Source organism: Culex quinquefasciatus, chromosome 3 (genome assembly GCF_015732765.1).
Source record: "Culex quinquefasciatus strain JHB chromosome 3, VPISU_Cqui_1.0_pri_paternal, whole genome shotgun sequence".
Lineage (NCBI taxonomy): Eukaryota > Metazoa > Arthropoda > Insecta > Diptera > Culicidae > Culex > Culex quinquefasciatus.
In genome coordinates this window covers 197,485,396-197,499,385 of record NC_051863.1, presented here as the reverse complement: position 1 = coordinate 197,499,385, position 13,990 = coordinate 197,485,396, and the positions used below count along the sequence as shown (strand labels likewise).

General features: G+C 43.6%; 3 protein-coding genes across 3 annotated transcripts; 1 reads left to right on the top strand and 2 right to left on the bottom strand.

The window, feature by feature from the left end:
• Nucleotides 1–33: 33 nt before the first annotated feature.
• On the bottom strand, nt 34–687 carry LOC6031119 (protein PBDC1). Its single transcript, XM_001841912.2, has 2 exons — nt 596–687; nt 34–540 (listed from the first exon to the last, which is right to left on the bottom strand). The coding sequence occupies exon 2, from the start codon at nt 508–510 to the stop codon at nt 55–57; it is 456 nt and encodes a 151-aa protein (XP_001841964.1). The 5' UTR covers nt 511–540; nt 596–687; the 3' UTR covers nt 34–54.
• Nucleotides 688–4,627: 3,940 nt separating this feature from the next.
• LOC6031120 (vacuolar protein sorting-associated protein 8 homolog) lies at nt 4,628–9,204 on the top strand. The gene is given in 5 exon segments (XM_001841913.2): nt 4,628–4,721; nt 4,797–4,954; nt 5,016–5,958; nt 5,961–6,507; nt 6,567–9,204. Coding segments are annotated over 4 exon segments (3,756 nt in total). The 5' UTR covers nt 4,628–4,721; nt 4,797–4,849; the 3' UTR covers nt 8,728–9,204.
• Nucleotides 9,205–12,144: 2,940 nt separating this feature from the next.
• LOC6031121 lies at nt 12,145–13,666 on the bottom strand. The gene is given in 3 exon segments (XM_001841914.2): nt 12,145–12,619; nt 12,621–13,291; nt 13,353–13,666. Coding segments are annotated over 3 exon segments (975 nt in total). The 5' UTR covers nt 13,377–13,666; the 3' UTR covers nt 12,145–12,339.
• Nucleotides 13,667–13,990: the final 324 nt, after the last annotated feature.

The following is a 13,990-nucleotide window of genomic DNA, read 5'->3' as shown; positions in this document are numbered from 1 at the left end:
TATCCGAAGGCCAACCAGCAAAAGACGCGAACATTTTACAAATTAATCCCGTCTCTATTCCTCCTTTTTGCTGCGCCCGCGAAACTTCTCCCGAAGCACGTCGTTGCAGCCCTCCCGGTTCCGGGCCACTTCTATCGCCCAAAATTGAATCCTCACCACCAGGATGGCATTGTCCGGTTGGAATTCCTCGGTGGCGTCGGCCCGCAGCAGCGTCCCGTAGCTAAAGTCCTCCAGCCGGTTGAACTTTTCGACGTACGCGCGCCATTTGGCCTTTCCGTCGCCACTTTTAAGGTCGGCCTCCTTCACCACCGAAACGTCCAGGTCGGGGAAATTCCGGCGGAACTCTTCGTAAATTTCGTTATCGTACGGGGTGAGGTGGAGCTGGCGCGGATCGACGCTGCACAGCAGGTTGAAGTGAATTTCGGCGTGCTCGACCGCTTTCATGGCCCAAAGTTCCTCCACCATGCCATCGTTGACAAACTCGTCCGCGGGTCGGCTCAGCACGTCCATTGTGGTCGGTTATGAGAGTGTTCTGTGGAACTGATGTAAAATAGTTTGAAATTGTTGGAAAATCACCGTAATTTCACTAAAATACCGAATTATTTTTATAATTTTTGAGCCACCTCGTTGTCGTCGGCGAATGCACGCGATTTTTTAATGTCTGAAGATTTGTTTTGATCTGTCAGAACGAGGTGAAAGGAAAATCGGAGGAAAAAAATCAAACGGGGGACAGCACATCAGAGTCGAGCAGTTTAAAGAGTTTAATAGATTAGTCGAGTACTAGGGTTGGACAGAGTCGATAGTTTTATTATTCGTTAATCTATTGACGGCGGGTTTGATATTTTCGTCAATAGATCGACGAATAGTTGAGCTAGCGTTCCCACCGTGTATTATTAATCTCGGTTAAATTTGACATCTTTTAAACATCATCACAACATCATTTTCAAAAAAGTTTGCGCAAAACGGAGTTTAACACGGTTCATATCCAGAATCGACGATTCCTTCGTATGACCCTTCTGTCTGAGCCGCCCGACGAGGAACAACGGGGACGGAGACTTGGTGAAACCATCCGGAACGGTGTGGTGCCCGAGGACGTTCACAGAAATGTGCACGGAAGCCAAAAACCACTTTCTAGCTAGCTAGCTTTCAGATGGTTTGTGTCCGTTTGCTCCTCTGAAGGAGGCCATCATTTGCCTTTGGAGCACAAGGTGTTTTTTCAGCATCTCAGGACTTATGCTGTGGCTTCTGCGGAACCGTCTACAGCACGCCGGTTGCACAGAACAACACATTAAAAAGGCTCACAATCTGTAGAAGGCCATCCCTCCTAAGTCAACAATTGAGAAGAATACCATCAAGAAGATCGTTTTAGAAAACAAAAACCCCGGGAGTTCATCCATCACGACTTCTTGCGTGACTACGGTGGACGAGTTGAGGCCCTTCGTCGTAAGGGTGTCCAGGGCCTGCTACAGGACGAAACGAAACCCTCCTCTCCCTTTTCGGTGGTTTATCAATAAAAAGCGGAAACACAACTATATTTACAACAAAAAAAACAGCAAATTAAAGAACTATACAAAAAAATTAAAACAAAGAGTTTGAATTCTTCGTCGGCATGTATCTCGCGAACCGTTTGTAGGTCTGGTTGAAGTGCAGCAACTGGAACGAAATGGATTTACCACCTCCGCGTTCCGCAACCACCGTACAAGTGCCGCAAGAATGTAAATCTTGTTGTTGGTTCCCGGAATCTTCCGACCGCCGCCGCCCGTGGCTTCGTTGGTATTGAATCTGGTACTAGCGATCGTAGCGGATGCGCTTGAACGAGCGAAGCTCACCGAGGTTGTTTAGAACCGGAAAAGAATCTGAGGGAGGAAGTCGATCGAATTTTTTGATGTTAAACCATCCAGCTTACTAACCTCCTCAATCGCCTTAGTTCAACCCTTCCTCGCTCCTGTCCCGCTTCTTCAAAAGCACTCGATCCGACCGGACCGAAATCTGCACGTCCAACTTCCACAGGCCTCCGCTCACTCGAACCCGCTCAAACACGTCCATAATCTCGACTCCGCATCCGCATCCGGCAGTTGGTTGATCTTGTTCACCGTAACGAGACTATGTCCCTCGATTTGGAACCGATTTGGGGGTGAAAGCCAGTCGTCACTTACTATGTAGAACAGCGCCGAAACGGCGCCCAGGCCACTTATTCCATGGAACGCCCTCCTGACTGTAACCGAAACCGTTAAAATTTGTTTTGTTTTGATTTGAATATGACATTTCAACTCACCAAGATTCCTATAAGCATGGTGGGATTTCGTTAATATATTGACGAAATGTCGATATACTGACCAATTATTTTAATGCGTTGATAATGTATTGACCGATCTGTCCGACCCCTAGGTCGAGTATGTAGTTCTATGTCCCATTTAATTTTTGAACTTTTTTTAAATGTTTTTTTTTTACTATTTTGCTTTTAAATATAAATTTGGAAATCAAAAATAATTTTCATGTGTTTGAACATGTCGTTTCATCATGCGAAGTTTAAAAATAAAAATGTATAATTTTTTTGAACCTTTTATTATGGTTTTATTTTATGTTTTCAAACCCTTAATATTTTTTTTTGCAATTCCGTCGTGAAACTATTTACTTTTCCTGTCATTTTTGAACGACGAAATAGCCTACTTTTCTGTACCAAAAATAACAGAATCGAATAGCAACACTTTTCAAAATAAATGCTGAAAAGTTCTACTTTTCAGCACTCAAATGGGTGCTGAAAAGTTGAACTTTTCAGCACTTGTTTTGAAAAGTAACACTTTTCAACATTTTTTTTGATTTAAACGATTTATTGACAAAATACATGGAATTTTGACATAAAATTTCAATCAGTGTGTGTTTTTTGGAATTGCAAAAAAATGTTGTATGGAACTCGTTGCAAAACTCGATTTTTTCAGCACTTTTCGTATTTATCCAACTCGGTGAACCTCGTTGGATAAATGTACGACTCGTGCTGAAAAAATCCTCTTTTTGAAATTTGTTGCATAAACTACTATTATAATTTAATTTTAATATCTGTTTTTGAAATTCTAGTTTTATTCTTACTTTTTAAATAATGGAGAACTCCCACTCCCGAGCAGTTTTTGCTTTTTTCTACAATGTATTTCTTATAGCGATATACGCACTTCGGAAGGAATCGGTCAAGAAAAAAATCAAATGGGCAGCAGCGGCAGCAAAAGCAAGCAAGAGAGGGTGAAGAAAAGCCTCAAGAAATCATTTCCTCTTCTTTGTTCTGCTGTCCGTAAAGCTGTTTCTTGACCCCTTTCCTTCCGATCTGCATACCAGCCTTATGGAGCGAACTGTCAAAAACTGCTCGACTGCGAGTGCCCCATTCTTAAGATATGTTAATTTTTCAGATCTTTTTTTAAATTTTAATGCAAAAAAATATAATTATAGATCTTTAGGTTTTTATATTGTATGACTTTTAATTTTATGTATAACTTTTTGGATCTCTTTAAGTTGTTATTTTCAAAAATAAAATAAAAATCAACCAATAGGGTCCTAAAGCCTATGTAAATTTTGATTTACATCGATAAAAAACAACCTTAAAACCATTTTCTGAAGTTGTTATTTTCAAAAATAAAATGAAAATAAGCCAATAGGGTCCTAAAGCCTATGTAAATTTTGTTTTACAACGATAAAAAACGAGTCTCCTACGTTTGGTGAAGGCCACATAAGGCAAAAAGCACATTTGGCGAAAAAATACCCAAAGTACGCGCCAGGTTGCCGTGTGCATCTCGGCCGCGGCCTTGGTGCACACGGCCACCTGGCGCGTACTTTGGGTTTTTTTTTGCCAAATGTATTTTTTATAAAGCATTTCCTCAAATATTCCCATTCTTTTTTCAAATCAGTTATTACAGATTTGTCAACAATTTTTAGACCAAAACAAAGCCTCTAGATTACTATTTGGCTCGCCAAAGTCAGATTCCCTTCAAAGAGCTAAGAGCTCACTCGAAATCCTGACCGTAGGCCCATAGGGGTTTCAACTAGCAGCGTACACTCAAACCCCGATGGTTTGACACCAACTGTTGTCAAACGAACGGGGTCACGTTTTAGTTTGACACCACTTTTACACGAAGTTCACACACACTACCATACGTTTGTTTTGATAGTGTGCGTGAGCGCTGTGTAAAAAGTGACAGTTCGTCACTTTTTAATTTGACTTTGACCAACCAACGGGGTACAAACTAAAAAGTGTCAAACGAAAAAGTGACCAACCACCGGGGGTTGAGTGTACTGGACTTCCAGAGGTCGTGTGTTCGTTGCCCATACCCGAATGATAAAGATTCAGAATTAAAAATGCATAAACATTACACAATAAAACTACAGATCAACCAAACCACGTAAAAGGTCAAATACGAGTTTATGACTTTTAATTTTACTTTTGATTTTTTGTTGCTATTATTTTCAAAAATAAAATGAAAATTACCCAATAGGGTCCTAAAGCCCTATGTAAATTTTGATGTACAACGATTAAAAACACGCTTAAAAACCATTTATGTAATTTCTATAATTCGGTGATTTCGGAAAAAATATTTATTAATTTTCTCTCAGTGTCAACATCGAGAAACGTCACTGTCTGTCAGAATGTCAGGGGAAAAAAAGTTATCGCGAAAAGTAGGACGATAACTACAACATCACAGTCAGAGGAGAAAAAAGAAAAGATTATCACGATACGTGTAAGCTAAGTGACGAGTACAAATTCGTAAATTTCTGTACAAATTACACCCTTTAACTCTTAATTGGAAAACCAGCCGGGAGGCCGTGGCATGGCATTCTGGTGAACGAGCAAACGGCGACGACGACGATGATGAACAACCTGAAAGCTCCGTCGCTGCACTCGCTGCTCGATTCGGACCATGGTTCCGCCGAAAGTTTGCTCGCGGAATCGCTCCAGCTGGACATTGAGGAGGTAGTGCAACTGTTTTACCTCTGCTGGACTCGGACAAATAACTGTTCTGTTTGATTTACAGCTGGACGATGAAGAGTACTCGATTCCGACGGTGGACCACCTGCCGACGCTGGAGAGCGTTCTGAGCGAGATCGACAGCGATCTGGACAGCGCGTCGGCGCTGGAGCGTTGTGCGGTTGATGGTTCCGGGCGGACGCCGACGCCGTCGCTGGGTGGAGACGATTACATGCGACTGGAGTCGATTCTGCGGCATGTGGTTCTGCAGGGCGTTACGGCACAGGTCACGTCGGCGGTGGACCGGGTAGACGCCGGGTTGGCCACTTCTTGTACGGTGTCGCAGATGTTGGCGGTCGGGACGTCACATGGGCATATTTTGGCGTTTGACTGCACGCAGACGTTGAAGTGGTGCAATCAGGACGGGATTTCGCAGGGAGCGGTCTCGGCGTTGTCTTTTAATGAGGACAATACGCGGTTGTTGGCGGGTTTTGCTCGGGGGAGCATTTTGATGATTGACACGCTGACCGGAGACGTGATACGGACGCTGAACGATGTCATTACGCCGAATACGGGAGTGTTGCATTTGAAGTGGACGAATAGACCGGCGTTGGCACTTTGTTCGGACTCGGGGGGTTCGGTGTGGAGTTTGAGCTTCACGCGGAGGTTGGGAATCCGGGGCTGTGACTCGCGGTGTCTTTTTAGTGGTGCTCGCGGCGAGGTTTGCACGATCGAGCCGCTCATGCTGGGTGACGAGGAACATCCGTTGAAGAACTACACGCTGGTTGCGTTGGCCACGTTGAGCAAGTTCTTTGTGGTCATGATCCGTCCACGGTTGAAGGTGATTAAATTCCATCCGATGGCCGGCTACCCGGACTGTTTGCCGCTGCTGGCGTGGCAGATGGTGCTGATCCAGGCGGCCGATTCTTCCCGTACGGTTGATCCGGTGTTGGCCGCGGCTCGCGGTGCAGATTTGTACTTCCATCAGATCAGCTACTGCAGCGGTCGGATTTCCTGATCTTCCTGCGGCACATCCAGCTGGGGTACAATTTGCTGGCACTGCACTGGCTTGGACCGAAAACGATCGCTTGTCTCGACACGCTGGAAGTGCTGCATTTGTCCGACGTTCGGACCAACAAGGAGATGGAGTCGATCGATTTGTCCAACGTGGGCCTGATGTACAACTCTGCGCAGTTCAAAGGTCTTGCGACCGGTAGTAACGTATCGCCTGCGCTCGCCCTGGCCGGTGCCTCGGCCTGTTACAACACGGTCGTCTCGCAGGGCAATCAACTGTATCTGCTTGCGGGCAAAAGTCTTCACGGGGTGAGCGCACGGGCTTGGAGCGATCGCATTTCCTACCTGACGTCGATGCAGCGCTGGGACGAAGCGATTGAACTCGCCGTGGAGGGTTACCGGGCCGCGGCCGGCAGACACCGACGGCTGGTGGCCGCCAAGGAGCGAATACTGCGCATGTTTGACGAGTATTTGAATGCCACGAAAAAGACCCCCGAAGCGTGCCTGGAAGCGATCGTGGCCTGTTTGATCGAGATTAATGAAAAGTTAGTGGGGAAATCCAAGTTGTGTGAAAAAGTGACTAACCTTTGCCTTTTTTCTCTAGGAACCTACTCTGGCAGGATCTGTACGATCGTCTTCCCACGCCGGATCACTACCTTTCCATCGTTGCGCATCACATCGAAAATGACGACCTGGACTCGATCGCGCCCTCGGTGGCGCAAGTCCTGTGCGATCATCTGTGGCGAAAGGGACATATCAACCGGTTGGAGAATCTGATCCTGAAGCTGGACTGGCAATGTCTCGATCTGCACCAGGTGCTGACGATTTGCCGCAAGGAGCGTCTGTACCGGGCCCAGATGTATCTCAACACGAAAGCCCTGGCGGATTACACGATCTCGCTGACGGATTTGATTCCGTTGATTCGCGACGGAAGTGATCCGCATTTAGGTAATTGCCTGTTGGTGTACATTTCGAGTTGCCTCGCGGGACGAGGTTATCCGACGGGGGAGATCGCTCCGGACATGATCGCAACGGTGAAGCACGAAGTTCTGCGCTGTTTGACCGTGGTCCATTCCAAGAGTGCTTCGGAGGGAGAGCTGCCGTATCCGTTTTTGAGGACGCTGCTTGAGTTTGACACGCGGGAAGCGTTGAACGTGATATCGCTGGCATTCCAGGAGAAGGAGTTCAACGGGGAGCTTGGACTGTCCCAGCGGCAGCGGATCATCAACATTCTGCTGGAGATTTTAACGCCGGAACACGCGAGTTGGTCCCAGATCGGTTGCTTGCTGAACTTTATCGCCCATCAGATTTCATCACGTCAATTGCCGGAAAACGACCTTCTGTTGGAACGCGTCGTGAGTTACCTAACCAGACAGAGCGCGGAAACAGAGACGGAAGGAATGTCCCGGCGGGAACACTTCGAACAGGAGCAAACCTGGCTCGAGTTGCTGCGCTCCAACTGCCTTAGTCACATTTCAAACGAAGAACTACTGAAGATTTCACGCCAGAGCCGGTGCTACCGCGTTACGGAGTACATCCTGGAGCAGCTTGGCCGGTACGAGGAAATCTTCGATTGCTACCTGCTGGACGAGTTCCGTCATCTGGAACTGTTCAGCTACATCGCTCAGTACAGTGAAGACGATCGAAGGCAGGTGTTTCCGCTGTTGGTGAGGAACTTCAAGCGCATTCTGGACATCAACTGCGAGCAGACGACCCGCGTCGTAACGGAACAATTTATGCGACATCTGAACCAATTCCTTCAACTGCTGGACGACACCCCGGAGAAGCTGTTTCAATTCCTGCGTCAACTACTCAAACTCTCACTTCAACTCGAGACGCGCGACTGCGAACGCTACCTCCAACTCCTCTGTCAATTCCAACCCGAAGAGGTCATCGAATTTCTCAAATCCAACGACTCGTACCGGTTAGACTTTGCCGTCGCGACGATCAAAAGCGCCGGCATGAGCGCAGCCCTCATCTACCTGTACGAAAAGCAGGGCGACTTCCAATCAGCGTACGCCATTGCCGTCGAAGCCCTCAAGGAAGCCCCCGAAAGCACCGCCGAGCTGTGCGCCCTGCAAGTGTCCAGCCTATGCACCCGCGCCTCCTCCATCCTGTCCGAAGCCGAACGCGAAGAGCTCTGGTTCTCCCTCCTTAAAATCGTCCTCTCCCGCTCCGACCTCACCCAAATCACCAAAAACATCCTCCACTCGGCGAGCGAGTTCGTAGACCTGGCCAAACTGGTCCAGCTGGTGCTCACATCCGGCACCAAAACCGGCAACTTTGGCGACATCAAGCACGTCCTCATCGGCATGCTGTCCAACTCGGCCTACGAAACGGTCCTCCTCGAGACGACCTCCCGCGTCCTCGGCAAAGATCTCCACTCGGTGCTGTCCCGCGAGCGCCGTTTCGCCCGCCGCGGCCTCTGCGTCAAGTCGATCAAGTGCACCATCTGCCGGTCCAAGCTGTACACTGCCGCGAAAGATTCCGTCATCGTGTTCGGCAACTGTGGCCACGCCCTTCACAAGGACTGCGCGAGCCGATTCTGCACCACGCCCGCAGCCGATTCGCCGACCGAGGCGTCCGGATCGAAGCTGCGCTGCCCCCGTTGTGACACGGTCATTCACGAGCGGGAATCGGTGCGGACGGTCGAGTGTCGAGTCACGTCGTCACCGTCGTCGTTCCTTGGAAGTCGCAACACGGACGACGGAAGCGGCGATTCCAGTGCGTTGAAGGTGAGCGCTCCGCCGCGAATCGGGCTGTGATCGATTTGCCAACGGTTTCCTGTTTTGCCATCTGAATCCCGGGACCGGTGCTCGGGGTGAGTTTTGCTTTTACTCTTTAGGTTCTCTATTCCATACTCGTTACTTTGGCGCTTTAGACTTTGAGCAATTTGCTTTTTCTCGAGCAACGCCAAACATAATTGTATTATTATTCTTATTTATTATCAACTTCCCACAAAAAAAAAACTAACCGAAAAAGAGCTACACAGTTTAGCCGACATTATGTATGACGAATAATATATAAATGTAGACCATGGAAATCTATGCAAAATATTTAGCAGTTATTATAATAATTAATTATTACATCAGAATACAAAACTAAGCAACACAACTCTACCATCTTTAGCCTAAGTGTACTAAACTGAATGAGCAAGGATTAAAAGAAAACATCGTTTCGTATAACAATGTTTGTGCATGAATAGACAAATAAATGTTTCGTCCTTAGACAAAAATGTTCACAAAAATTGTTAGACTTAGTAGAATTTTCAGTGCGATGACAGCCCACAAGTCTTGCTTGAAAAACAAAAAACAAAAGATATCCCAAAAATGGACAAAAATACTAATTCAAATATTCAAAGATACAGTAGAATATCTAAGTCTAGTAGGATACGCCCTAAGCAAGCGTTACGATCTACCATCGATTGAATTACTACTGACGATCGAGAAAATCTCGATTTGTATACGAAGCCTTTTTTTAATTCAAAGGCTTAAAAATTCTAAAATTTTAAGAATTCAAAACTTCAACACTCCGAAAATTAATTTTAAAAAACAAAAATGCATTTTTTTTAAATTTCTTATAAGAATGCTAGATTTTTTTTTGCATGTTTCTAAATTTCTAATTTTTTAAACTTTAATAAATGGGAGTTGCGTTAATTTTAATTTCAGATTTTTTATCTCAAATTACAGAACTAAGCATTGTTGATGTACGGTATGGAAATCGGAAGGAACGCGGTCAAGAAAAGTTGCAAAAAATCAAAATGCTTCTTTAAAAAAATATTAGATTTAAAAAATTAAAGAGCTAAAAATAGATGAATTCAAAGAAATAAAAAAAAACTAAAATTGTTATAATTCAAAAAATCTTAAACTCTAAGATTCTAAAATTCCCGAATAAAATTTATTTTAAAAATCCTTACTTGAATCCTTAAATTCTTATATTGGTACAATTTATGTTGTAAATAATTTAATTTAATATTAAAAATTTTTAATGTCATACAGTTTTGGAATTTTTCCTTGTTTTTAGATTTTTTTAGGCATTTGATTCATTGTTTTATGAATTTGAGATTATAATGTTTTTTGTTTTTTTTTAGTTTAATTGGAGCATTATTAAATATTGAAATTTTGATGATCTATACTTTCCAAATTTTGAATTTTCGTTTTTCTTTAATTTTAAGTTTTGAGTTAATTGATTTCAGATTTTTTGAAAATCTAGTTTTTTTTAACTTTGTAATTTTTATTTTTTTTGATTTTTAAATTTTTGGATTCTTCATATTTTCAACTTTGGATTTGAAAATTATTTTTTTTAAATTTGTTTGTTTGTTTTCATAAATTTTGAAATTCTTGAATTCTCACATTTTTAAGTACTTAAGATATTTAATTTTGAAATTTGTAACTGTTAAATTATAAATTACCGCCAGAAAATCAGAAAGTTTTGGAGTTAAATATTTAGTCAAAACACATTTCTTGATTTTAGAATTTTTAATTTTTAAGCTTTCGATTCATTGTTATATAAATTTGAAATTATAATGTTTTTTTAATTCATTTGAAGCATCATTAAATATTTAATTTTGATGTTCTATACTTTCCAAATTTTTAATTTTTGATTTTTTTTATTTTTAACTTCTGAATTTTTGAATTTTAAATTTTTTTAGTTTTTGAATTTTTTGATTTCAGATTTTTTGAATATTTTGTTTAATCTTTGTGATTTTTAATTTTTTTAAACTTCAGATTCTTTAATCTTTTAATTTTAGATTTTTGAATTTTTAAAATTATTTTTGTTAAAAAACTTGTTTGTTTTTATTTTAAGTTTACAAATTTCTGATTTATTTTGAATTTTGAATTTTTTTTATTTAAATTGAAAAATGTCTAGCTTTCTGATTTTATTAATTTCTGTTAAAATTTTTCAAAGCTTTTATTTTTTTTCTGCCTGACAGTCTAGTTCACTTTTTTCCCTCTTTTTTACTTTTTTCGAGCAATAAACAAAATCCGTCCTCTTAATATTAGGATTTTGCCGGGCCTCCCTCGTGGCGCGGTGGTTCGGCTGCCGATCTCTAAGTTGCTGTGGGGCGCGGGATAAATTCCCGCCTTATCCTCCTGGCCTTCTATCGGATGGGAAGTAAAACGTCAGTACATTTGCGTAAAAAAGGTTTGGGGTGACTCAACACAAATAACCTTCGGACGCCTAGAAATGAGCAGAAACTTGCAATAGAGACCGCAAAAGACCCGGGGGTCGTTTAAGTGGATTGCTTTGCTTTTTTTTTGCATTTTGAGATTCGGAATTATAGGCAATTTAATAATTTTCATAATTATTTATGCGTTTGTAATTTTCTGTCGCATTCAAATAAGAAAATCACCTTTTGGAAGTCTCGTTTTCAGCCTCCATTACACTCATTTTTACAAACAGTAAACAAAGTACACTTGCACGACTGCCGAAAGATACAAAAAAAGTTATTTTCTTCAAAAAATAACCTAAACATGGATACAACTCGTAAATGGTGCCCCCTATTTAGAAATTGACAGAAATAATTTTCGATTATATTTCATAAAAAAGATGGCTTGACACGAATTGTTGTCAAACGAACAACGGGGTCACTTTTTAGTTTGACACCCTCTTTACACGGAACTCACACACACTTCCAAACATATAGTATGATAGTAAGTGTGAGTCCCGTATAAAAAGTGACAGTTCATCACTTTTTAGTTTGACTTTGACCAACCACTAAAAAAGTGTCAAATGAAAAAGTGATCAACCACCGGGGGTTGAGACTATCAAAAACTTCGTATTCGTATACGTTCGTATTCGGCACAGTTTAGTCCTAAAATCATTCTTAAATTGCTGATATTATTGTTCATTATTAAAATAATAAATTAAAAAAAAATATCGATACTTTTTGAGCCGAATTTGGATAAACTTAAGCACCGAAATCGAGTGGTAGAAATGAAAGTTCTCCCACAGACAAGGGTGAAGGAATGCGTGGACATACCGTACCAAACGCTCCACTAATTCGGAACAATATCTCTTAGATATATTAAAGCTAAGAATTAGCTTAGAAAATCAATTGCAAAAACGTCACCTTCTCATAATTGAAATATAAAATAAATTTTAAAAAATAAATGAATAAATTAAAGATGTTGGAAAAAATAACGGTGATATTCAAAAATAAGCTTTGAACATTGTTTACACTGTATGTTCACACAAACATTTTAGGTTATATTTAGTATACGTTCTATAGTTATAGGAATTTTGTGCCAAATTTGTTTTTTTTACAAATGCATTGCTTGCGCCTAAAGGTACGCTACCTTCCGACTCGTGGTCTATCTCTAGGAGTTAAATTTTCAGAAAATACTGTCGCCGAGATCCGTCAGCTATTGCTACTACTAGTCATCCCAACTGTTGGACTCCTGCTTGAACAGCAGTTCGTACACGGCGGCCGCCGCCGGATTAGGCAACTGCGCCGCGCTGGAACCTGCCACCGCGCCGCCGGAACCGCTGCCCCCGGCGGCTGCCGTTACGGCCGCGTACGCCGCCGCAGCTTGCTGTTCCGCGTGAAGTTGTGCCAGCGCTTGCTGATGCTGCTCGAGGGCCATCATGGTGCCGGGCGGTGGCGTTCCTTGACCGAACGGCGATGGCCAACTGACGGTGGCGGGGATTTCGGGGCAGGGGAACCTTCCGGTGCATCCGGTTGTAGTGCTTGATGTAGTTTGAGTTTGCGATGGCCCCGCTGCTGTCCGCGTCCGGCGCTCGGATGTAGATTTTGATTTCCATCCGACAGAACGGGCAGATGACTGAACCCTGGAGTTTGCCGTCCTGGATGGAGACGTTGATGTTGATGTCCGGGAGTTCGACCTCCTTCGACCCGACTTCGCCGTGGGACGTCAACCAGGAGAGAATGTTTTGCTGTAGCTTTGAGCGGTAGATCTCGACTAGGGATTCCGCGGAGGGAACCGCTTTGACGGCACTGTGCGGAGCAGCCGGCGGTGTTTGTGGTTCGTCACGGGAGTCACTGCTTGTGGGGTTGGGGGGTGTTGGTTTGGACACTTTGACCACGGTGGTCGCGTGACGGTCCAGCTTCCGCAGCAGCTTCGACGTTAGGTCATCCATCCCGATCTGGTTGATGCGTTCGGACAGGACTTTGATCAACCGGCGATGACCCATGGGCAGCTTGAACTGGGTTGCGATGTCGTCCAGGTCGGATTCGCGCATGGCCGACAGCGACAGCAGGTTATCGAAGCCGGTTCCCCGCAGGGCTTCCTTCACCGGCTGTGGAATGTACCCGAGCGGAGACAGAATCTCCCAGAACACCCGGGTGGCCATGTCATCTTCCGCCGGCTGAAATGGTCGGGACGGGTGAGAAACAAGTTGTTTGAGCAACTGCACAAGTCAAACGTACCATATCGAGCTTGATGTCTGCCATGGTTGCGTATCAATCTTTGCGTATTGCTCCAAATTGATCAGCTATTTCCTGCTACGTCTCATTCTGGCGTACGCGCAATTACGCTCTAATCACAACTGGTCTTACGCACCACGGTTCAGCTGCCTGTGTATTGCACTTTCAGGTGACCTCACGCACCGAAAACCCCTTTTGGTGTATTGAATCTGGTGCTGCGTCGGATTTTTGTACGATTGCAGATTGACACAAATCTCGCTGCATCAGGTGAACGCATTAAGCTGCTGCTGCTGCTGTTTGGTTGGTCTGCTGGAGGCTGTGACGGAACGAGTGTGTCAATCACCTCTGCTGCTTTGCATGGAATGTTGCATGCAAGGTGTTTGGCGGTAGTGTGATCCAAAATATTGTTCGTCGTTGTCAATTTTCTAACTGAACATAAGTCAAGTCAGATTTCCGAAGTCAAAATATGAAAATTTCAATGATTTTAGACTTGAGTTTAAGCAATCATTAATTGTTTAAATTTTTAAAACTTGTCTGGTCATTATTGCATTCGATCACAATAATTCGATCGTAATTTGCCAACGGCCGGGAACCGTGGTGTAGGAGAAAGCGTGTAGTCGGCTTGGGTTCGATCCCAGACG